Source organism: Filicampus tigris, chromosome 15 (assembly GCF_054856515.1).
Source record: "Filicampus tigris isolate MCC_2025a chromosome 15, RoL_Ftig_1.0, whole genome shotgun sequence".
Lineage (NCBI taxonomy): Eukaryota > Metazoa > Chordata > Actinopteri > Syngnathiformes > Syngnathidae > Filicampus > Filicampus tigris.
Window position 1 is genome coordinate 1238277 of NC_141231.1, and position 26724 is coordinate 1265000.

General features: G+C 40.1%; 1 protein-coding gene across 2 annotated transcripts in view; it reads right to left on the reverse strand.

Moving 5' to 3' along the window:
* slc12a2 (solute carrier family 12 member 2) overlaps positions 1 to 26724 on the reverse strand; it is a 108293-nt gene that overhangs the window by 40210 nt on the left and 41359 nt on the right. For both annotated transcript variants that reach the window (XM_086054473.1, XM_086054472.1), the window contains exons 3-14: positions 24718 to 24793; positions 19862 to 19957; positions 19117 to 19256; positions 14313 to 14423; positions 14063 to 14171; positions 13629 to 13753; positions 12599 to 12683; positions 12326 to 12480; positions 12136 to 12243; positions 11696 to 11819; positions 5362 to 5463; positions 2992 to 3147 (exon numbers count right to left, since the gene is read on the reverse strand). In XM_086054473.1, coding sequence (XP_085910599.1) covers positions 2992 to 3147; positions 5362 to 5463; positions 11696 to 11819; positions 12136 to 12243; positions 12326 to 12480; positions 12599 to 12683; positions 13629 to 13753; positions 14063 to 14171; positions 14313 to 14423; positions 19117 to 19256; positions 19862 to 19957; positions 24718 to 24793 — 1387 coding nt within the window. The remainder of the gene's footprint in view (positions 1 to 2991; positions 3148 to 5361; positions 5464 to 11695; positions 11820 to 12135; positions 12244 to 12325; positions 12481 to 12598; positions 12684 to 13628; positions 13754 to 14062; positions 14172 to 14312; positions 14424 to 19116; positions 19257 to 19861; positions 19958 to 24717; positions 24794 to 26724) is intronic.

Sequence of the window (26724 nt, forward strand, 5' to 3'; positions counted from 1 at the left end):
CAATTTACTACTTTTAAATTATGCATACTAGTGAAGAAAAACAAAGCCTTTTTGATAAAGTTTAAATTAACAAAAAATTAAAAAACCAATACAAGTGTTTAATTTAGTTTTCTTTAGCACAGAGCATTTTCCAAATTTACTCCTCTGATTTCAGTACCTTCCGTTAAAAAAATTGTAAAAAGTCTTGGTGCCCAAGAAGAGTGAAATATGTATACAAGTACGGTACTTCTTTTTGTCATGTCATGTCATCTTCCAAACCGCTTATCCTATATAGGGTCGCGGGGAGTTGCTGGAGCCTATCCCAGCCGTCAATGGGCGAAGGCAGACTACACCCCGAACTGGTCGCCAGCCAGTCGCAGGGCACACATAGACACTGTCACTGAGCGGGAATCGATCCCACGCTGCCCGCACACAAGTCAGGCGTGTGTACCACTACACTATCAGCGGACTACTTCTTTTTGTATTCATAGATAATTTCATTGTATTAGTGCAACTCTACATAGTATATAGTTTTGGTTAAATTTTAAAATGCACTAAATAATTACAGCTAAAAATTTTAAGGCCAGTGTATCGCCATCAATTTAAGTCGCTCCCTTATTTATAAACATGTCAGGAATGATGGCTTAAGTTGCAAAGTTTAATACAAGTTGAATGTACTATCGTCTTGTCTTCATGATTAGTTTGTACATAAAGATTTTAAGCTGTAAGCGAATGAGGCTTATTATAAGAGCAGCAGCTTGCTGCTGCGATTTCTCGCGATTTCTACATTATCTGATTAGTCGACTAATCGCGATTACTGTTAGTGATTAGTCGACTAGCAAAATAATAGTTTGTGGCAGCCCTAGCTGAGCTGGGCACTTGACCATTTTTTGCCCTTCCGGCCGCGACCCCCCGGCCATATTCATAAACATTGTCGGCCGCCTATCCATGATTGACGTCGCCGCGAGAGAAATGCTCTAACGGCAGAGGCTTTTTAAAGATCATTAGCTGGCTAATTTACAATTTGAACCCACTGTGGACACGTTTCAAATGCGCCAGCAGTACATAGCCAACGTGCGTGTGCTTACTTGCATTGCGAGCCCCGGGCTGGATTTGTCGTATTGTATAATTTTTTGGGTCCAAAAGCCAGCCAGAAGTCGTAGTCAAGTTACTTATTTATTTTCCACACTTCCCCTCCTTCAAAATAAAAGCATGCCAACAAATCACTATACACAGCTGGTTGGCTATGACGTATTTCCGGAAATAGGGAAGACTAGTTGCTTTGCAGCAGCAACGAGCTGCGTGGGGCATCCGCTCCGTGTGGGAAACTCTATGTCATTGCAAAATGTGATATAATGGACCGATCAGAGCAGCAACAAATCCTTATGTGTGCGTGGCATGTGTTGCAGACCTGTCACCAACAGCACAATGCGTTATTCATGTGAATCAATGTGGCAGTTGTTTGTGTAAGAAGAGACGTGCGACAGCAACGTGCGTTCAAGCGTGTTTGTATTTCCTTATTTTCACATCACGTAACCCGCGCCCATAATCGCGACTACTGTTGGTGATTAGTTGACTAGCAAAATAATAGTTTGTGGCAGCCCTACTTGACACACTTGCATCAAACATCATTGCGTACTGCGTTTATGGATGGCTGCAGTACCACACTAGCACACAGAGACAAGCACGGTAGCTACATTTTAAAATCGAATCGCAAATCGGGAACTGAAAATCGAAAATTGAATCGAATTGCGGCTTGAGTGAATCGTTACAGACCTACTAGTTGAGTGACAACAGCGTCATATGTGGAAAACAGTGCTCGTGTTTATTTTGTTACCTATGTTGAATATGGCAATTGAAAGTGCATCGGTGGCTTAATTGATCCTTGACTACCGGTGGAGGGATTACAATTTATTCTAATTTGCAATGGTTCACTACATTAACCTATTCACTGCCAATGACGAATTTACTTGTCTTTTCACAGTCCAGCCGTTCAATCCCAGGAACTCCTTTATATTTTTTTCAAACATTAGGGTAAAAGGGGGTCTGAAAATGTCTGGCAGTGAATGAGTTAAATTGGTAACTTTGTTTACTTTACCTTAGACATGGAGTTGTGTATTTTTAGCCAGTTGTGCTTTGCAATAGGCACAAAGCACTTTAGCTAATTTCATTCAAATGACATGATCCCAAACTTTGAACATTCTCTGTCTTTTACGCACTTTCCTCCTGGCTTACGCCTATTGCTCTGCAGTAACAATCTGTGTAGAAAACTAATCATAGCAAAATCTTGTGATAATAAGAAATCTGCAATATAAAATCAGGTAAACAGTGAAGACGTAAACAATCTTTCTAAGAAGACTCTAGGAAAACACCATATACAAACTTGGACAAAAATGTTGACACCCTTCCACTGAAGAAAGAAAAGCCATTGAAAAATTACCCCAAATTTGTGGGGGGTTAACGATAAGATAAACCTACGTTTTTAAAGGATAGTCTTCAATAATACATTTCTTTATTGTTTTTAACTTAAAAAGTAGGTTGTGATAAAGCGACAACAGGGAAAAGTGGTCTCCGGAGGTGGCAACAGTTCGGAACCACTGACTTATGCAAGCGCTTTTTAATGTAATGTACATTGACATCTTTAGATGATAGTACTTTAAATGCAACTTAAACTTACATAACTTAAAAACGTACTTAACTTTACATTATGTGTGTCAAAATGTTATTTCATTCTAGTGAGCTAAAGGCATTGCTGAATCACAAGAAATTCTGCAAACTTGAATTCTTCTATTATGAAACCCGTTTTGGGAAGATGCAGGGTAATGAAAAGTTGTTTCATCATGCTTTATGGCTGTGTTTAGTAATTATGCTTGCTGAAATCAAGCATTGCCAAAAAGGTGGCTATTGGCATTGAGTTCAAAAGTGTAAGTTAACAGTGTTTTCTCACTAATAAAGATGACTTTACTAAACTAGGGTAAAGTAAATAAAATACTTGACATTGTCCACACTTACCTGGCTTTTTATAGCTGACGTAAATATAGAGTCCCAGAACAATGACATTGGTGAAGAGAGCAGCCCACCAGTTGATGACAAACATTACCACACAGCACAGTACAGCTCCAGCAAGTGAAACCCACATGTTGTAGTATTTGAAGCTGGGACGCCACCCTGTGATATCAATGGCACAAGTCACAATTCAGAACAAAGACGTAATTTTTTTTTGAAGTATTACTGTCATATCCACTTCTAAACCTCCGCAAAACTATTACTTCTGTTAAAATTAAAAACAAATGATTAGATGTTAAACCCGAGTAGGTTTATCAAATACACCAACGAGGACACAATTACTTTTGCAGTTTAAGACAAAACGGGGATACAACATAAGAAATTTTTTTTTTGTTGTTTTTTGTTTTTTTTAAACATGAATTGTGATCATGAACAAGAAGCAAGTTACAAAGAGCATGAATAGAGAGCATCTTGATGTTGAATGTACTTGGGTTAAAGAATGAGGTATCAGTCTGTTATACATGAGATCAGAAAGTTACACCTGCTATTTAGGACCATATTTACTCACTCGGCATAGGGGTACCACAAAGACTGAAGTAATAGGCTTTTAGTGATGGGACACAGTGATACTGCATTGTTATACAATGACTAAGACTACAACCACAACACATAAAGGGTACATTGACCGTACCACTTCACTCAGTATTACGTTAAGGACTTCCCCTGAGTGAGATTGGTAATTTACGAGGCAAAAATTTTATATTCAAATTGTTTATGGAGATGTGGCAAAATCTTGTCAGACAGTAAACGTTATTCCCACTATTTCCACTACTTGTACAAAATTGTTAGCCTCAAATTGAGCCATGTACCATTTATGTCCAGGTAAATACATAATCTGCTTGGTGGAATTAGACGCAATACAGAGATTCTGTACCTGGAGCACAGCTAGCGCTCTGGGGTTAAAGGAGAAAAGAGCATAGAATTCAATATGTACAAAAAACAGTGCAGTTAATGAGAGCATATTAAAAATAACAAACACGCCTTTCTTCCTTGTAGCATTGTCTATACATAAATCACAAGCGTACGTTGCAGTTTTCAAGCTGCTTCTTCTTGTTTCTGAAGCCTGAACTGGTTGCCAGCCAATCGCACGCACTTGCTATGAAAAAACGACTACTGCTGTATTCACTTCAGACCAGCTTTGTTAGTGCTTTTGGTGGTCAAGTGGTCATGGGGCCTAAGGTCACCCAGGGCAAATGGTGCCAGAACGCACAGCTCAGAAAACCTTATGACGAATATATACCAAAGAAAATGTTTTCCCCTCACCGGGACGCAGACCGCCGGTACCAAAAGAACAAGATAACCGATACAAGTGGCTGAAATTAGTTCGTTCCACAGGGTGTGCAGGCTCTCCCTTAGAGATAGTTGAGAAGCTCAGTCATCCACGGGTGCCACAGAGTGGAGCCGCTGCTCCTCCATGTTGAAAAGGGCCAGATGAGTTGGCTAAGGCATCTTTTTAGGACACCTTCATGGAGAGGTGTTCCAGGCACATTGCCGCCCAAATCTCAGCCTTCTGAACATGACTGAAGTACTATTATTTATTTATACAGTGGTCGCCAACTCTATCACAGTTCAGAGTACTTGCAGATTTCAAATGTGAACAAATATTTTTTTTAGATGCCATGAACTTACCACATCCTTTTAAATTAAATCTTATTTTGAAAAGAATGAGCTCTTTTTGGAATATTAAGATTAATTTATGATTTCTGTAGTTTCTACTGTTCAGTTCATTGAAGTATGTGTGTCCGGAATGTGTTTGAAAAGTGTGTGTGGGATATTTTCTTGCATACTCGAACCTTAAACACATTTTTTATGGGCAGTAAGTGTAAGGTATTTGCGGATTTTCATTCCCCTCCACTTTTTCTTTACCTTTCGGTTTTATCCTATTAAGAGGTTACCACAGTAAATCAGCATTGTTGATCTCTCCTTGTCTTCTGCATTTTCATCTTAAACTCCAGCCCACCACATCCATAAATCTGCTCTTTGCCTTCTACCAGGCAGCTCCATTTCCAGCATCCTTCTCCCGATATATCCACTGTCCTTCCTTTGCACATGTCCAAATCATTTCAATCTGGCCTTTTTGGCTTTTTCTCCAAACCTTCAAGTCAGTACTGATGTTCATTGTAATTGTTTTAGAATGTCCTCTCTTAATGCCTTTTAGGAAATACAAATCGATTGAGGTGTGCGCACTCAAAGCAAATGTTGAAGTGATTTTTAGACTTCTACCATTCCTCTAACTGCTTTGATACTGGACAGTATATCTTAATAGGTAACATTTACAGCATTTATCAGTCTGTCACTTATCTTCCTAGAACTTACCTGGAGAGTTAGCCAATGAGGCATGGAACACGGAAAAGTTGATCAATGCATAGGAGGCCAAGAAAAAGTTAGAGATGATAGGGGCGATGATGTTCAGCTTAGCTGCAAAGACAACAAAGATAGATGACCTGTTGTTCACATTCTTAAATACAGTATTACTGTTGTTCACATCATGTAGCATCGACGAGACATTTCTCCGCTACTCTAAAAGTCTTGTATGGAAAAATGTGGATTCAAAGAATAAATGCTAAATGCCACATTTATCCTAACAGGGGACAATTACACTGAGTACAGAATTAAATACAGTTGAGTATATGCTGCTTTTGTTTATTTTATTTGAAGCGTGGGATGCTTCTTAGTCTTGCTTGAGAATCATTTTACTGTGGAAGGCATTTACCCATTCCCACCACCACCACTTTTTTGTTTACCATAGCAGGAAATCAGTTACAAACCCCACATTTTTACAGAGATCATTTTGATACCTGTAATAAAGAGGTCTACCATTTCACTTCCCAATATTCCAGCCCAAAACATTACTCTACCACCTCCTTGCCAACATTGTGGCCTTGTTGGAACATGGTGACCAATAATCCACCCATGTGGAATTATACTGTAGTTTTATGCATGACTAAAAACCTTTAGAATATTTGCCAGAGAGGTTCTCGGCACTTCAAAGAGACCAGCAGCTATAAAACGCCTTCTTGCTGCTCACCAGTGGCCTTTTAACAGCTGCTCTCTTGAAACACTGCATAGGGGTGTGCAGTATTGTACATGGTAGAGCAGGGGTGTCAAAATCAAATGGACGGACTGCCGATTACAAAATTTTGTGACAAGCCAAGGGCCGGACTGATAGAATGTTCATTGAAATTTTTTTAAATGTCCAGATTGGATCGGGTCCTTCGCGCCTGCTGATGATGTCACGCTTTATATATCTGTAATATATTTCTTTGCGTCTATGTTTGTCACCCTCCTGGCTGTTGTGTTTTTATCTTCAGAATTACTAAATAAAAAATAAAATAAAATACATCACTGCTACGCTACTTTTGCAAGGCAGCTCGTACGTCACTTCCGTTTGCGTTTCTCCTGCCAAACTGGAAACAATTTTCTGGTTGACTCGGGCTGCAAGATTGTATGAACTGTACATAATGTGAAGTAAAACGGAGAGGATCATATGAGTGGTATGATGTCTCCAGCTGACCCTATTTTAGAGTGGCAAGGTATGAATGTGGGTGATCCTGTCAGAAAACACAGGCCCGTATTGCACTTGACACGTCTATTTATTGTGGTCTACAACAACACAGACAAAGAATAACCTAGCAACATCATCCAATGCGTATCCATTTGTTATCAATATGCCTAAATATTACAATTCAATGCCTGCTCACAGTGTGGGACATCTCAGCACTACGTCGAATCTCAATGAATTTATCAAATGCCAACAATTACTAATAATAAAACAATGTGAGATTTCTAACCTGAAGTATTTCTAATAAAGTGTGTTTTACTCCAAATAATTTTTCACCACAATCCGATTCTGAAAGCCATGAAAAGTGACGAGAAGTCATCAGTCAGCATGTAGAACAGCCATGGGGTGGCAAACACAATAGTGTAACGAATTGGGTTATCTGTGTTGTGGTCGAATTTGTGTCTTGCTAAGTTGTGTTGTTTCCTAGGTTAATGAATGCATCGTGCGGCTCGCTGGATGGGAGGGCATGCGAGAATAGAGAGTAGCGGAGGATGAACAGGAGAGCCGTTGCTCTTTTTTGACTGAACGGTTGTCGTACTGTATTGGCGTCGGCTGTGGCCCACAGTAGCCGGTTCTGACTAATAAAAACATGATAATTAAACTACGTCTGACGGCGTGTTCTTTGAAGTCGCTACAATATATTTTAAAGCGTGACGTCTTCGGCAGGCGCAAGGACCCAATCAGATCTGCTACCCACACCGGCTTGCTGCGGGCCGGATCTAATAATAAAGCAATATCATCCCAGGGGCCTATGAAAACCTTCTCGCAGGTCGGATGCCTTGACTTTGACATATGTGCGGTAGACAGTACAAATTTTAACAATTTGGCCTACGGTAGAAATCTGTACTTTACTGACCAATGGCGATGTCGCTTATTGTATCTGCCCCAGTGTGACAAATGGCTTCAAGCACAGTAATCACAAAGCAGCAACAGCTGGTTACAAAAAACTATTTGGACTTGGTACGGATCCAAAAAGTCGAATATTATTGCAAGATGTGTCGAGTTACAGCGCCGTTAAACAGAGGCAATTTTTCGAAAAACGAGTCAAGTAGAAAAACGTTTGGCCAAGGATGATATGGAAAGCAAACCTCCTCTATTGTGCAAGCTTTTTGAAGAATACTCCCTATGAAAAAAAGGTAAGATTAAATGAAATAATTGAAACCGAGACTCACATAATATTGTGTTCTGTGACAGTTATAAACACCGAACTAATATTTTTTTGATTTTGTGACACCTTGGTATTTTAATATTGCCTTTGTGGAAGAAGACTTAATCAGACTACCGTAATCCATTCATTTTCATCAATCTTGGGGGCTGCCTTTTTGACCTTATACTGCCCTCTGCCGTCCACTGAAATGCCCTCAATCCTGAGTTGCGAACATCACAGCTAACCCGTTTTCTGGGTTTGGTCTTGTGATAGTTGTAATGCGTCTTCATTGTTGTTGTTCGCTAAGGGACAAGATATCCCATTTCAAAACACTTCCATTATTTTATTTTCAAATCAAGTTTAGAATGTGATATATAGGGTTGGGCACCGAGAACCGAGAATCGAGTGGAACCCGGACCATCATTCTGGTTCTCCCGGAACCGTTCAGATTTTAGAATGTCGGTGGTAAGTTTTGATTCCTAGTTAGCCACACGGAAGAGCTGCGAACGAAGTACGACCGATTTAAAAAAAAAAAAAAAAGTGTGCATGCATGGCGCGCAGCCCCAAGCTCCTGCCGCCAAAGCTACATCGCAATAGCACGGAAGCCCCCACTCGAGCTGCCCTCTCGATCAGCCCCCCTGCTTGCTGTCCTGTGAAAAACACTTATCTCCAATTTTGGAAACTTTTTTAATTTTCACATTAATGCAATGTCTGTAAGGCGGAAACAACATTAATGTAAAAATAAGAAAATGAAAAAAAAAAATGGAGATAGGTGTTTTTCACAGAACAGCGACAATTCATTGTCACAAACGTACTACCTGCATGAGAGCTCGTTTGCATGTTTGAAAGGGGCAGCCATCAGTGCACGCTGGTAGTCAATCGGCTTGTTCGTTTATCTGCGTGTGTTGTCTGGCCCAAACACTCAATGCAAATGTTCCTGGCCCCTCTGTCAACTTTTACATCCCAATGTGGCCCGCAAGTCCAAAAGTTTGCCAACCCCTGGTTTGGTTGATCTCGCCAAAGAATATGACCGTAATGTATCGACAGTCTCCATTTTATTAAATCAGTTGTTTACAAAACGCCAGGCAAAAAACACTTCTGAGAGAGAACATGAACCAAAGAGGGCAAAAAGCGATGAGAACAGAAATTAAAAGGTAAACAACCATGATTTTTATTCTTTATTCTTTGTTTTTTTACATTATGCACAACTCTCATTTATTGTGCAATAATCTAATTGTAACTTGCATGTTTTGATGCATTTTTATGCTTTATAAAACATTTATGTCTGAATATTGGGGGGCTTGGAACGGATTATAGCATTTACATGGAAAACGTCTGTTTGGTGACAAATTTTAAAAAAATGGCTGGACTAAGCATGGCCGGAAGTGGATTTTAGTCCGGCCCACTAATCGGCCCTCATGCGTTTGACGTGGTTGCGAGGCGGCCAAATTTCATCTCAGCCTACTCAGTGAGAGGCTTCCTTTTAGGCTTCTTTCTACTCCCGCGTCGGCGCGAGCGACAACTGCCGCATTGATTCACGTGACCGACGCATTGTGCTGTTGGCAACAGGTCTGCGACACATGCCACGCACACATCCGGAATTGCTGCTGCTCAGATTGGTCCATTATGTCACATGTTGCGATGACATACAGTTTCCCACACGGAGAGGAGAGAGAGGATGCAGCACGCAGCTCGTTGCTGCTGCAAAAGCAAACTAGTTTGGCAATAAAATTAAATGCATCGTCTAGTCATCTCGGCCCCTTTATGGTTGTAGCAGGTACGATATCCATTGTTGTCGCTGTCTTTTTTAAGCGACGCCCCCCCGACTTGGAACTTAACTGTTTCAAAACAACTTGTGTCCGGGAGTACAGTGATCCCTCAATCATCTCGGTTAATGGGGGGACAGAACCCGAAGCGAAGTAGCGTCGGAATTATTATTATTATTATGATTATTATTATTTTATATGATATTTATTGTACAGTTTTATTTGGGCGGATTTGCGCCACTGTTACGCTGCTGCGAACCTCGACATGGTTCCCACACTTCTAAATACTTGTTAAACAATCAACTATATATTTAACTATAAAAATGCAAAATGAAGAATATAAATATCAAGCTGTAGGCAGCTTCAACCACGGCAACTGACGATCACGACGGAACGTTTGCTAAAAACTACGTTAACGTTTTAATTTTAATCATAAAATTGACTTACCTTAACTAGAATGCCATAGTGTAATTTATCCAATCCTGCACTTTAAAACGCTTGTCGTCGTCGTGAAAAGTGAAAGTAAAACGGCCGCTTTTTCTTCTTCTTCTTCTTCGCCTGCTTTTTCTTCTTCTTCTCCTCCTACTTCATTTCAAAAACGAAGAAGAAGCATGGCTGCCGGATAGGAATCATGCATTAACTTTATCTTTGCACAATAACATCAATAAAGTCCTTTGGATAAAATGCAACGTGAGATTGTAGTTAAGGTAAGATATTTTAAGACAACCTAAGACAAAACTAACTAACACTTTCACACTTTATTTGGCGATGTCTAAGTCGTCCGTGCCGCTGGCCGGCCGGGAGCGCGCTGCGCTGCGCTCACGATTTATAGACACAGCTGTTGTACTGTACTATCCGATTTTTACAAACCTTTATTAGAGCAAACATATCATTACAAATATGGAGGAGGAAGTATCTGGCTTGACTGATTAAATCAACGGCACATTTGAATAGTGGACGAGACTTAGAAAGAGGCTGCGATGATGCGCACCCAGTCAGCTCACGTACAGTACAGTGCATGGAAAAAGTAAATCCACTTGTGCTCTCGTTGGTCGATCTCGCTCTGGGAACCAGTCACCGCCTTTTATGAGTGCCTGCTGGTATGTACAAAGCCTCCGAGTCAACTCATATCTTTGAAACAATGCGTCTTTCTGCAATATAGCTCCTCATATGGCTGTGTTGTTTCATTTTAAATTTGTTTTGAATGCTTCTGAAAAATCCGCGATGCGAGGGGGCGAAAGTTGAAGCGCGAAGTAGCGAGGGATCACTGTATATTAAGATGCGCGCAGCACTCAAGTATGACGCTGCCACATCAAGGTGGAGTTCATGCACTTCTTCTGGCGTCTTCTACTTCCGGAAATATGCCGTAGCAAACCTGTTGTGTATAGTGGTTTGCTGGTATGCTTTTATTTTGAAGGCCGTGAACGAAGGGAAGTGTGGAAAATAAATAAGTAACTTGTTGAATGCGACTTCTGGTCGTCTTTTGGACGCAACTAATTATACAATACGACAAAACCAATCCCGGGGCTCGCAATGGAAGTAAGCACACGCAGTTGGGTAAGTAGTAAAGTACTAGTGCCGCATTTTGAAGGGTGTCCACAGCGGGTTTGAATAGTAAATTAGCCAGCTAATGATCCTTAAAAAGCTTCTGCCGTTAGCATATCTCCCGCGGCGGCGTCAATCACGGACAAATTTTTTTTTTTGGAGGGCGGAATGGGGTGGGGGCCGACAATGTTTATGAATAAGGGGCCGGAAGGGTACCCAGGTCAAGGGTGGCAAAAAAGGGTCAAGTGCCCAGCTCAGATAGTTACTATAAAGGGATTCAAATTGTATGCCATTATTTGAATTTTAGAGTTGAATTTTGAGTCACACAAATTATTTTATTTTCTTGAAATTGTGTTTTCGTTCCTTTTTGCGAGGCAGACCTATCTTAAATCATATCGAACATTGTCCTTCAGTATTCTCCATTTAACTAGGATCAGTTGGGAAACTAATCAAAAATCTGAGATTGATATCACAGACAACAGACAGGAGAAACAATTGGATGTAAAATCTTTCTCAGAATACCTCGAACTCAAATGTGTAAGGTAAATCCTATAAAAATAATACTTTTGGAACACTAATTATTTTGCACTCTAGCACTATATAAATCAGTAGTGTAGCTAGCTACCTTACCAATTAGGATGAACACAAGAGCGATCACAAAGGTCAGGATGTAGCCTCGGAGAGGCTCATTGTTCTTGCCGTAACCTTTGGCAAACATTCCAAGGCCAGGGTAAATGTTGTCTTTACATAAAGCCTGTAAAAACAGAATCATATTGTTAATATACACAGTACAACATGTTTCTTATTACCCTAATCCGGTTTAGACTTGATTTGTTCTTTTGTTTCTGGGCATAGCTACAATATGGTTTTGGGGTTAAAATGTACCTTGTGACCAAAGGGTCTGTATTCAATTCTCTAACCAACATTATGCCATGGGGGAAGGAATGAATGTGCTGCACACTACCCCCATTCATGGCTAAGGTGCCTTTGAGTAACGCACTCAACTCTGCCAAGGTGAGGCACAGGTTCAATTTTATGAAAGTCTTACGTAAAATAAGGTGATGTCGTACCTGAAATACTTTGGGTGCGCTGACCAACGATGCCAGTGCTGAGGACAGTGTGGCAGAGAAGATTCCAGCTGTAATGATAGGTCCGAAACCCGAGACCATGCTCATAACCTGGACATACAATCAAAACGTGTTTGCCTTATGCCTTATGTCTGACATAATCTTAAGAGTAATGATTAAAAACTCATCTTACCTGATAATCTTTATGTAGGCCATAGCGACAGCCACCTTTTTCACTCTTACAAGCCGAAAAGTCATAGCCAAATTTGCAGGCGGCATCAGTGCAATTCGTCAGGAACTGAGAACTGACTGTGTCATTTCCGCTGGCATCTCTCACAATACAAGAACCTGGAGTGGGAAGTATCAACCGCTCAAAAGCAAGCAAAAGTAATGGGATACTCTTGAAAAGAAAAAGTAAGCAATATCTTATCATCTGCCTGTGAAGGATATACAAAGAACTAAGTACCTGTAGAAACAGCAACTCCCAGATAAACTATTCCAGTGATCAATATGGCCAGGAGTGTTCCTCTGGGAATGGCCAGCTGTGGGTCCTAAGACAAGCATCCAAGAAAACCAGATGCGTGAACATACCAATCACAAACACAATAGAAACACAATCCATCCAGCCACCCAGTGCAGGGTTTTCCCAAAATAACTTTAAAAGCAATTTTCTTCTTTAGCAATTATCCAGTGTGGAGGTGATTTTTTGAAAACAGTTAAAAAAACAACAACAACTATAAAACTGTTTCTATGAATTCTGTAAAAAAACAACTTCAAAAAATGGTTATTTCAACATGATTTGCCAAAATTATTGGCCTGCGAAATGATGTCAAATTTTATGGGCCACCCTGTATATTTTCTTCTATTTTGACTTAATGCTATACAGTGAATCATCCTCTCCCATCTCCCCATTTTCGCTGCATTTCCTGCTCTGAGTCTTGCTGTCTGCAAGTCATCCTTCATCATATCCATGAGTCTTCTCTTTGGGCCTTCTTTTTCCTCTTGCTGCGACTTACCTACATTCCTCATCTTTCTAGTGCATACTACCACCTTGCTAAATTCACTTCACCTGCAACCTACTTTAATCTGCAAATATCATAGAGACTCAAGTCCTACCTCATCTGTCAATCTCACCATTACCATATCACATAAGAAATGGCTCAGAAACAATCCTTGATGCAGTCCCACTTCCACCTTGAAGTTGCTCTGGCAGCTCACCTCACCACTGTCTTACTATGCTCATATTCTCATTCAGTACCACAGCTCCTTCCTTGGCAACGTGACGGTCCGGAACCTGTCATAGACTTTTTCTTACTTCAACAGACGATACAGCTTCTTCTGACCTTCTGTGTACTTCTCCATCAAAATTCTCAGGGCAAATGTGGCAACTGTCGGGCTCTTTCCAGGCAAATCATACAGCTGGTCACAAATCTCCACTTCTTGTCTTAATCTGGCCTCGACTAACTGTTCCCAAAATTGGAAAACTGTTGACTTACTGCAAGGTCTCCAGAAATGTTGGCCCCAGCTAGAATACCAGTAGCTGCAGGGAAAAAGATGGCAAAGACAGAAAAGAATGTCTCTTCCCTGAAGTCAGGACCCATGTTCTCCCACATGATAGCACCTAAGAGAGCACAAAAAAGACTATTACAAAAAATAATATAGATCTTCACAAATCTCATCACCCGCACATTATATATATATATATATATATATATATATATATATATATATATATATATATATATATATATATATATATATATATACATATACATATACATATACACATATATATATATATATATATATACACATATATATATATATATACATATATATATATATATATATATATGTATATATATATATATATTAGTGTATGTTCCATCACTGTCGGTCAGTAGCTTCATATAAAAACAAAATGTAATACCATCATAGCCAAAGAAGCCTGCAGATTTCTTTGACTGAACAGGAATAAAAGTTCCAATGAAGTAGTTGATGATTGCTGTGATGAGTACAAAGAGCAAGAAGATCTGGGCCTGAAAGCAAGAAATTCATCAATTACATTTACCTTAAAAAAGAGTCAAATTGTAAAAATGCAAACCATATCTCTTGAGAGTCTACACAGTTAGTGTAGCCTTGTCAAGTATGAAAGATTGGACTCACTCATACACTCATACCTTTGCTTCCCATTCCATTCCTGCAACAGATATGCCCAGGAGAAGGATTACAGTAATGGTGCCTATAATTCGAATATCGTTGATTTGATCCGTCATGATGGCATCCATACCCTGAAAGATGAGAATAATAAAAATATTCATCTCGAATTTTAGGCATTCATTTTTGCTTGTTTTTAATCAGCACTTTCCTTTCAATATCTGTATTAAAACATATAGGTATGAATTGATTTTTTGTTTAGAAATTGGCTTGTGGCTGGCTGATTGTGAAAGTTGACAACCAATGGAGGCCCCTTTGTAATTCTCAATTACCAAAAGCTATCAGAGCAGAGGAAACTTTTTTTCACTGCAAACTACAAAACTGTTGAGCGTATCAGTAGGATGTTTGATAATTATTCAAAATCAATTGGTTCTACTACACAGAGTAAAAAAATAGTTATCAAATAATCACTGAAGAGTACGTATTCGCTTTAAAAAAATTACTTAAAGCGGAAGTCAACCCAAACACATTTTTTTCAAGAATATGTTCCCAGCAGACCCACTAGTTGAAACGGCATTCTGACTACATTTGCGTTTGTGGAATATAAGTTAAGCAGCAAAATGCACTCGTTTTATCCATCTCTGGGGTGGCCATTTTGTCTTCTGTCGACTGAAAATGACATAACTGCTCACAACGACCAATCATGGATGACCGGTTTTCTGAATCTGAGCCATGATTGGTCGTTGTGAGCAGTTGTGATGCAAACGCAATATTTATCAGAATGCCCTGTTTCAATAGTTGGCTTGCATAGAACATATTCTTGAAAAAAAAATCTTTGCATTGACTTCCCCTTTAAGTAATTACTTTACTGAGTCATGAGTGAATAACTTTTTTTTAATAGCGCACGAAAGTCAAATACACAAAATATATAAAATAGGAATATGCTAATTGAAATTTTGTCCAGTATCATTTTGTTTCAAAAAATAAATAAATAAATAACAGTAATTAAAGCTAAGCCACAATAAATCGCCTCAAATTAGCTTTCTTTGTTTAGACACATGAAACAGCACAATAGGCTTACCCGGAAAATATTGTCAATATTATGTTATATAATTATATGGACCAATTTCATATAATTTGATCAATAAAAAGAAAAACATACCACACTGAATTTACATTTGAAAATCTATTAATTTTAACTAGTGCTGTCAAGCGATTAAAATCTTTAATCGGAGTTATTCGCATTTTTCATAGTTAACTCTGAGTTAATCGCATATTTTATTGATTGTAAAAAAAATCCCTTGATTTTTCTGTCCCATTATTTTCTTGATTTGTAATACCCTTAACATGAAAAAGAAGATTGATTTTCTTATGCAAATACTTTATTCAAGCCAAGTCAACCCAAAAATATAATTTTTTAAGAATATGCTCCATGCAAGCCCACTAGTTGAAACAAGGCATTCTGATAAATATTGCATTTGTGGAATAAGAGTTAATCCACCTGTTTTTAGTCATCACTGGGGGCGGCCATTTTGACTGAAAATGATATCACAGTTGCTCAGGGCTCACGTAACGGCCAATCACAGCTCACCTGTTTTCTGAAACTGAGCCATGATTGGTCGTGATTTGAGCCCTCAGCGCGTCTGTGAATTTTCAGTCGACAGAAGTAATAAAATGGCCGACCCCTAAATATTAGCTGGATATGTGCATTTGTGTGTTGAACTTGTTGGTTCAATGTTGCAATTAGACGTACTTAGCCGATTCTGACTTTGGGTCATGAGTCGCATCGCGTCATTCTATTCTATGGCTAGGCGTCGGCCAAATGTGCCGGCCGGGCAGGATGACCGACCCCGTGAAGGGCGACTGCCGCCACCCCAGTGTCCCAGCGGCCGCGCATCTGTGAAGATCTGTGGGAATTGGCCCGCCCAGAGTCGCTGTCGCCGCCCACACTTGCCGGCCGAGACGAAGCGAGCTGAGGAGCTGAGCGCGAGTGGCGGCGAGCTAACGTGTTATTGCCACGCATCTTTGGCGGCAGGAGCCCGAAGCTGCGCGCCATGCGCGCACACATTTATTTATTCATTTTTTTTTCAAAATCGGTCGTACTTTGTTCGTAGGTCTTCCGCGCAGCTAACTAGGAATCGAAACTTAGCACCGACATTCTAAAATCTGAGCGGTTCCGGGTGAACCGGAATGATGGAACTGATTCCACTAGAATCCGGGTTTTCGGTGCCCAACCCTAAGGGGGACACAGCTGTGCATGTGTCTGCCGAGCAATTCATCCTCATCGTCAATATTTTGAAGCAGATGTAATGCCTCCTCTACTCTAAAGCTTTTTTTTTTTTCAAGATACATGTATAGATCATGGTGACCAGCAGCCTTTATCAATGCAGCCGCTGGTTGCTATGGAAACCTTAATAACGCGATCAAAAAAATTGACAGCGTCAAAAGGGTGTTGGATTAACTTCGAAAATAACGCACTAAATTGACAGCCCTAATTTTAATTGATACAAGTAATCAAGCTATTACAAGTAATCGAGCTATTGGCAGCTGACATCATTCAAACAGTAATGTAATGGTAAATACAGATTTCTAACATGTATTATGCAAATAAGTAACTGAAAACTTTGCTTCTGTGTGGGGCAGTGGGACTGGGCGGAGACAGTGTGGTCATGTAACTGCCTGGCTCAGTTTTGATTATTAACTTTAAGTGCCAGTTCAGTGTCTCTGTGTAATATGCAATTCTATAAAATAAAGTATCATGTCAGTAACATTATTTTCTTAACCTTTTTTGATGCTGTATTTTAAAGAGCACATTGAAGTTTCAGATTCAGAGGTTTGTGGTGGAGCTGCAGGATTGTATGGAGGAGTGCAGCAGGGGCGCAGCCATCATTTCAGATTTGGGGGTGGGGCGCAGGCTAGACCTGCTAAATTGTTGTAGGTAAATTGTTCAAGACTAAACCAACTTCTATATCAGGGGTGTCGCGAGCCACTTTGTAGTTCCGACTTACCTGAGAGGGCTGTTATGGCGGTGAAACCAAATAAATGTTTAGTTGTCTCATCGTGTTATTATTCCATAATACCCAACAAATTGATAAATTACTAGTTTTGAGATCAGAAGTAAAGGATAGTAGTTTGCTTAGTTATTGTTCAAGTTACTGTAAAAGGGGTAACAAAAAAATGTCCAATGTTTTCAAAATCTCAACGTTATTAGTTATCACACATGGCCATTTGAAATGTTGGTCCAGATTTGAGCAAGGGTCGTGGAAGTACACATAACTTGCTTTCGCAGGCGATATAAAATGATATGGCAGGCTGGATTTGACACCTGTTTTTATATGATCATCCTCTTGCATTCCTCTCCAGAGTGACCAAGGAAATAAATAATAAAACTGTTATGCTCTGGTTGAGATAAAACAGACAGTAGAGCATAAGTAACAAGATAAGTAAATGCCCAATCGTACCACTGAACACCAAAGTTCTATAAAATGGCATTCTTGCCAGCAAGTTTACTGCACACTAAATGAAAAGTGAACAGATTTTAACCATTTTTAACCAAATTTTCTCTAATGTCATAATACTATGATTTTACTTGAATACTACTCAATACTTTCAGATTTCCTTAGTCCTCCGTGAAAGGAGACAAATTATCTTTGTGTTGTAAGCAAAATGAGACATTCATGGACTTCCACTTGGATTTACGAAAACTGATCAACATGGTTGCCTATTTTCATATTTGTTTTGAATCATAGTATCCATGCAGTAATTTCCAAAACTTAAAAGGGCAAGGGTCCAGTCTGAAATCTGAAAATCCTCTGAAGCTCATCAAAAACTCTAAATGTTTGGATCAAGGATTCCCAAATATAACTGATGAAGTCTCTATGTTGCATGAATACTTTTAAAATCTACTGCAGTAAAATCTAGATTGCCAATACTCAGACTGAACCTACCTAAATACCGTATTGGCCTGAATATAAGACGGTGTCTTTTGCATTTAACTAAGACTGATAAAGTGGGGGTAGTCTTATATTCGGGGTCTAGACATTATACCCATTCACGACGCTTGATGGCGCCAGATATCATTGAAGCGAATGCTGAACTTGACTCTGCAGGCCAAAGCAACCCCAGTCACATGAGGATGACGTGCTATGGGAGGAGCCAGAGGATGGGATTAAGGACAGCGACACTGAGCACAGCGAGGCAGATAATTGTTTGTGAGGAGTAATGTTCTGTGATGATAGATCTCAACTACTCTCAAGTTAAACCAGTTTGCATTATTTTATTGCAATGTTTTTCCTTATTCGGATTTGTTTCAAGACTACAGTTAGTTAGACTTCACTTTGATAGTTAATGCAGTTATTGTAATTTTGTTGTTTGATCACAATAGATTGGTTTATTTACATTTCAAAAACCAGAAGCCATTAATTTACGAATGTTATTGCACTTTAGTTTACATATTTAAATGTTCAGATGTTAAAATTTGAATGAGGCAAAATAACATGCATTTTCCCTCAAATATATTGTTATAATCATTTGTTTCATATGTACTGTAATTATTTTCTGTATAAAAATTAATTTGGTGTTCAAAAAAAACTTTTTTCAAACTTGAGTCTTGAAAAAGAGGGGGTCGTCTTATAATCAGGGCCGTCTTATATTCGGGCCAATACGGTAATCTCTAAAAGTTGTGCCCTGGTACTGGTACAACAATTCCAATACCCCCTTCTTAATGGTGACAGCTGCAGACTTCTAGAAATGTTTACCCCTTTTCTTACACTTTTTTTTTGATTAAATAATGAACCTTGAAAAATATCAACAGTGAAAGAGGCTTACAGCAAGAAGTTCCACAACTGTTTCAGCAAAGCCGACCACATACATGGCCACAGCCACCGCATTGGCAAAGGCAAAGATTAGACCAATAGACCCTCCAAATTCTGGGCCCAGACTTCTTGAAATCAAGTAGTATGCTCCGCCTGGAAAGGAAAAAACATTGACAAATCATAGTCAGCCACAGTCAAAGTTGATGGGTAAGACAACAGGGACCAAATTCAGTTCCTTATGTGCATACAGGTAAACCCTGAAGCATTTGGACAATGAAAGAGTTTGATATAATTTTTGCCTTCACCACTACTTTACCTTAATACATCGACCTTTGCTACCACAGTAATAAAAAAAACACAATCAGCATGCGATTTTATCGTAGCCTTCAGATTTATAAAAGGGTTTCACAAAAATTGCATTTGCGAAATTTCATGCAGAGTAACTAAATTTTCAGAGGCTTAATAGTATTTAGACAAAGTTGCATAAATATAATTACAGATGTTAACTAGTTCTTCCGAAGAATGCTCCTAACAATATACGTAATGTAAACCAAAGTCAAGACAATAATCAAAATATGTACCATACATCTATAGTTGAAAGAAAATGCAGTTTACGGACAGTAAAACATTATTGATGCTAATCAAAGTTTCCGGAAAAGAAAGGATGCAATCAAAACACAAGTAATTTTTGGGGGGGGGCTTTTCTAATTACGATACTATAGATGCTTAAATGACATTTGAAAAGACAAGATATATACCTCCTCGAACAAACCCATTGGTTGCAATTGCAGAAGTGGAGAGTCCAGTAATCGTCGTCACAACAGTGGCCATGGCAACAATCAAGCAAGACAGAGCTGCAGAAGACAAAGCGTTTATCTTTAGAATTGCTTCATCAAAACTGCCCAAAAACCAATAGAGTTGTGTGAGAAATGAAAATGTGGTTAAAGAGGAAGTCATGCTCAAAAACACTCAACAAAAATAAGTTCCATCTGACCTCAGATGTCGGGTTAACTATATCATTGCACATTGGGTCCTCAGTTTACAATGCTGCTGCGGTGACGTATCCCAAATATTTAGGCAAATTGGAAGGTACTGTACTTTTTGACTAACACTAACTGACGTCAGAATTACACTAAAATTTGAATGAAAAACATGTAGGCCATAGGTATGACACAATCCAATTAACCTCATTCAATCCCAAATACATATTTGTTTTTTCACAGTCCAGCCATTCAATCCCAGGAATTTATTTATATTTTTTGTCAAATCTTTTCAAATGTTATGTTAAACGAGGGTCTGAAAATGCCTGGTACTGAATGAGTTAAAAACAGTAAATATGAGTCATTAAAGTGGAAGTCCACCCCAATTTTTTTTTCAAGAATATGTTCTATGCAGGCCCACTTGTCAAAACACAGCATTTTGATTAATATTGAGTTTGAGGAATATGAGTTAAGCAGCAAAATCCACTAATTTTCAGCCATCTCAGGGGGCGGCCATTTTGTCTCTTCTGTTGACTGAATATGACATCACAGTTACTCAAGGGCCCAGGTAACAACTAATCGCAGCTCATCTGTTTTCTGAAGCTGAACCATGATTGGTCGTTGAGCTGAGCCCTGAGCAGCTGTGATGTCATTTTCAGTTGACAGAAAGTGCCAAAATGGCCGCCCCCTGACATGGACAAAAAATGGTGGCTTTTACTGCTTAAAAGGGAAGTCAACCCCCAAATTTTCTTTACAAGAATATGCTATATGCAGGCCCAATAGTCGAGAAAAAAAGGCATTCTGATTAATATAGAGTTTGTGGAATGAGTTAAGCAGTAAAATCCATCTCTACTGTGTCTGGAAAAAGGAGTCACAACCTATATCAAAAAGTGGCTTGGAGTTCCACGCTGCCTTACCACCATAGGCCTCTACGGAGATGGTGTCCTCAAGCTACACCTTACCAGTCGCTCAGAGGAGTTAAAGTATGCAAAAACGCGACTGCATATGACACTGAACGAATCGAAAGACCGAGTGGTGAGGAAAAATGCACCTAATCTCACAACTGGGCGCAAATGGAAACCAACGGCAGCAGTGGACGAAGCAATATCAACTCTGAAACATGCTGACATTTTGGGCAATGTTCAGCAAGGAAGAAGAGGCCTTGGTCAAACAAATGGTTCCACTTCCTGGAGAAATGCCGCTGCACAAGCACGGAGGAAGATGGTAATGGAGGAAGTGCGCCGTCAGGAGCAAGGAGGCAGCAAGATTGGTCACTGCCTTGACCCATAAAATATGCAATACAATACAATACATCTTTATTTATATAGCACATTTCAGAACAGATACAGCTGTAACAAAGCACTTTACATTACAGCAATAATATAAAAAGTGAAAGCAATCAATTAAAATACAAAATACTATATATAATAGACACCACAAAACAGCAGAAAACCATCAGTCTTACATCAGATCAAAAGCCAAAGAATAGAAATGTGTCTTCAAACGGGTTTTAAAAATGGACAGAGAGGGGGCTTGCCTAACATTCAATGGGAGGTCATTCCAAAGGGAAGGACCAGCAACAGAGTCACCGCTTAGTCCTCGGCACCTCGAGTAGTGCCGGTCCGCAGACCTGAGGCTCCGGGAAGGTGCGTAGGAGTAGAAGAGCTTGGAGAGGTATGCTGGGGCGAGGCCATTTAATTACTTGTAAACAAATAGAAGCATCTTAAAATGAACCCTAAAATACACTGGGAGCCAGTGAAGGGAGGCCAGAATTGCTGTTATGTGCTCTATCTTCCGAGCTCCAGTTAGGAGGCGAGCAGCAACATTTTGGACCAATTGGAGATGCTTGAGAGAAGGACTGGCCGACTCCAAAATAAAGTGTATTACATTAATCTAGACGGGATGTAACAAAGGCATGGATGACTGTTTCTAAGTGCTGATGAGAAAGGAGGGGATTTACCTTAGCCAGCTGTCTAAGATGAAAGAAGCTGGACCTTACAACAGCGCTGATTTGCTGGTCCAATTTAAGATCACTGTCCATTTTAAAACCCAGGTTTGAGACTGTTGGCTTTCGAAATGAAGCCAGTGGCCCAGGTCAACAGGGTGGGATGTAGAAGAGCCACTGGGACCATAACTTCAGTTTTCTTTTTGTCAAAATTTAAGAAGTTTATTGACATCCAGGCTTTGATGTCCTCTGGACAGGATAAAAGTGGTCTTAAGGAGAAAGCGTCTTTTTTGCTCAGCGGGACATAGATTTGACAGTCATCTGCATAGCAGTGGAAGCAAATACCGTGTTTTCGAAGGATGGAACCCAGGGGCAGCAAATACAATGAGAACAGCCAGGGCCCCAATATAGAACCCTGTTGAACACCATGCGATAGATGGACAGAGTGGGACTCAGAGGAACCTAAGATAACAGAAAAAGTCCTGCGAGCCAAATAGGATCTAAACCACTCTAGAGCGCTTCCACTAATGCCCGGTTGGTGCTGCAAATGTACCGTACTCCACCGTATCGAATGCTGCAGTCAAATCCAAAAAAACAAGACATACATAGTCTCCAGTGTCATTTGCCATAAGGATATCATTAAAAACACATAACAGGGCTGACTCTGTGCTATGCATCATCTTGAAACCTGACTGGAAAACCTCCATGACATTATGTTCATCCAAGAAAAAAATAAATTAACTGTGAGTGCACTACTTTTTCCAGAATTTCAGAAATAAAAGACAGCTTGGGTCTAAAAATTTGACAGGACACCTTGATCAAGGCCAGGTTTCTAAAGCAGGGGTTGCACTACAGCATGTTTAAAATGTTGGGAGACTACACCAGAAGACTGGCTGCCATTGATAATGGCCAAAACCGATTCACCAATACTCGGGAGAACCTCCTTAACCCATTAAGGAAGGGAGCATATCACCGCGTTTCTACCACTAAAGCCGGGAGTGCTGTTGCGTGTTTCTCCCTTTTAAGCTGGGAAAGTGTATATATTATTTTCTTTTTTAAAATCCAATTCTCGGTCTCTTAGGCAATGAAATGCATCCGAATATACGTGACGGTGTCGTGAGTTGTCGGAGGAGATCGGGAATTGTTTCGAGGAGTAATGGAGGCACAGTCGATCGCGGGAGCTCTGATATAAATCACGGCAGTGATATAGACGACACGCTCACGGACTTTAAAGCCGTGAAACCATCCAAGTTTGTTGTATGTTTAAGATGTATGTTCGTAGACAATGACAATTTCAAAGTCTTTCTAAGGGAACACAACATGGTAATTACCACTCGATTTTTTAAAATTAAAAATAGTGCTTCACTTGCATCTTCGATCGAAACAGTAAAGGTGAATAAACTCGGGAGTGTGTGAAAGACATGTCTAAGCTCTCAATTTTTGGGGGGAATTACGTTTCTATCTGCTACAGGGGCTGAGATATTAATTATTTATTTGGTGGCGAAAATGTCAGGCTTTCAAGGGTGACTCCAAAGACGACCGTAGGTTTTAAGGCCCAGATAGACCAAAACGACATTGGCCAACAGTGACAGACGCTTACCCCCTGTGGCGTCCGGCCGGCTGTCGGCACGTCACGCTGGAAAAATACACCGCAACGACAGACAGCAACGCTGACCATTAAAGTACCTTCTGTGCATACATAAGATGTAATACCCTTCCATACCATCGGCGGCAGTAAACACTATTTCTCATTGTTAGAAAAATCCAAACGGAAAGCTGTTGGCCGGGGGCGGATTATGAAAACGTAACCAATGCATTCAGCTATATTCTTCGCTCACGATAAACTCCCACGCAAAAAAGTAAACCATCCCGTTCTCGACACGGTATTGTGAAATACTTAAATTTTCAACCCTCGCTCTTGTACTTGTAAGAACATTAAGGCAGCGAAGGCGTGCTCACTGTTTATCAGCATTTGAAACTTCCCGTTGGCTCCGAACGCTGATTTGCTAGCTAACAGCCAATCAGAGTGACCAAATGTCACGATTGGCGACGCCGATTCAACATGCGTAAAGGCCCCCCAGACGCTTACTGACGAGTTACAACACTACAACGGTGGTCACTACACCAATCAGACATGTGCATTCAGACGCCACAACCCTTCACGACCTCCAACGTCGGTTTGGTCTATCTAGGCCTTTAGAGAGATGTCTCACCAGGGGCTTCAGGCTTTAATGGGTTAAAGAAGTGAGGAGGAACGGTACAGGTATTTGGTGCAACACTAATTAGGGTGAAAAGCTCGGTCATCTGAGAGGGGCTGAGAGTAGCTGGCGCTGCTCCACTGCATCGAAAACAGCCAGATGGGATGGCTCAGACATCTAATTAGGATGCCCCCTGGACATCTCCTGGACACCTCCTGGTCTTTGCTGAGGTGTTCCGGTCATATCCCACTGGGAGGAGGACCCAAAGAGGAGCCAGGACATGCTGGTGAGACTATTTCTCTTGGCTGGTCTGGGAACACCTTGGGATTCGCCTGGAAGAGCTGGATGGAGTCTGGGCTTCCCTGCTTAGACTGCTGTCCCCGCAACCTGACCCCGGAGGTTGACCATCATAACAGAAGCTAACAGAGAATCCCAAATGAAATGAACCCCTCTGCGCCATGCCAATGTGACATTAAAAGACAATTGCTTACCGATTCCAGCCTGACCAACAATCCAGGACATACGAATGAAGAGCATCACACCCCATATGTTCAACATACAACGGACCTGCCAAAAAGAGGGACACAGCAAATAGCAAATGTCAGCATTTGAGAATAAAATGGGAAGATAAAAAAAACAAAAAAACAATGATAGTGGCGCACTTGCTACCAAAGAAGAAACAGCCGGGACACAGAACTTGAAATGTAGCGATCTAACATTTTGACAACTTTATAGCAGTAACGGTATATATAATCGAACTGAATATTTACCTTTCAGTTGTTGATCTGTAATCAAGTTTGAATTTTGCTTGATTGGTAAATAGTTCTTACGTACAAATTAATCATATAATAATTAACGTCATATTACCACAGCACAACAAATATTAGCCTTTTCAACATTAGAATACGGATGTAATGATTCACTCTAGCCCCGATTTGATTTCGATTTTCAATTCCCGATTTTCGATTCAATTTTTTTATTTAATTATTTTTTTAATCGCTACCATGCGTGTCTCTGTGCGCTAGTGTGGTGCTGCAACCATTTGCAAACGCAATATGCAGTGATGTTTGGTGCAATGATCCTAATCATTTGAATCAGGTGTGTTGAAGGAGGGAGACTTCTAAAACAGGCAGGACAGCGACTCTCGAGGATCGGAGTTGCCCACCCTGCACTAAATAGACCATTCATTGTAATTAATTAAGCATTATGCATAAGATGTAATACCCTTCCACACCATCGGCGGCGGTCGTCACCATTTCTCATGGTTAGAAAACTCCAACCGGAAAGATGTTGGCCGGGGGCTGATTATAACAACGTAAACAATGCATTCGGCTCTATTCTTCGCTCACGATGAACTACCAGACGAAGTAATCACGTTCTTGACACGGTATTGTGAAATACTTACATTGTCAACCCTCGCTCTTGTACTTGTAAGAAGATTAAGGCAGCGATTCAACAAACGTAAACGCCCCCAAGACGCTTACAGACGGATTACGACTAGGGGTGTAACGGTACACTCGGGTGTATTAATACGTTTCAGTATGGTATGTTCAGTTTGGTCCACTTGCGTTCGGTTTGGTCCACTTATTAGCGCGAGCTTACGCACGGACGCTGACTATTGCATGCGTTAGAAGAGAGTGGCGGCACAAAAGAGAGCCAGAAAAGAGCCAGAGCTTGAAGGTCCCCGCGTACACTGCGGTCTCCTGTTTGGGAACATTCTGGCATTCCTGTTCCCCACCGCCGATGGGGAAAGGTGCCTGGATAAGTCTGAAAGTTGTGTGCCGACATTGCTACATGATATCGGTGGCTATGTTGCGGCAAGCACGTCTAACATGCACGGCATCATCCGACTGTGAATGTTTCGTAGACGAGGAAGGAAGCAGTCTTTTTAGCCCAAAACGTCAAACTTAAATAGCGAGACTTATCATATTTTAGCGTTTTCCAGGAACACGCCGTCAGACGTAGTTTAATTATCACGTTTTTATTAATCCAAGTACAACTGCTCCGGCTCTTCTTTCTCCGCTGCGCCACTCGCTTGCCGTACGATGCATTCATGAACCTCGGAAACATCACAACTCAGCAACACACAAATCCGACCACAACACAGATAACCCAATTCGTTATAATATGCTGTTGAACATTCAAAGATTTTTGGTGTATACAATTTCATAAAGACTTTAAAAAAATTCATTAGAAAAAGAGTTTTAATATAGTTGGCAATAATTGTAACTGTTATTGTATGTATTTTTTTTTAATCACAAAAAGTGTATACATGTACTGTAATGGCAACTTGTCTTTAATTTGAAAACTTAGGTGTGTCATAGGCTTTTGCTGCTGAGTGTTTAAAGATTTCAGTGTCTTAATAATTTACTAAATTAAGAGTTCTTTATTGTTAGTGTATTTTTTATTCTAGTGTAATTTCTTAGAATATCACCCGAATGATTCGCTTTTATTATTTTTTTTTAAAAAATGTACCGTTTACTTGTCATCTTTTCAAA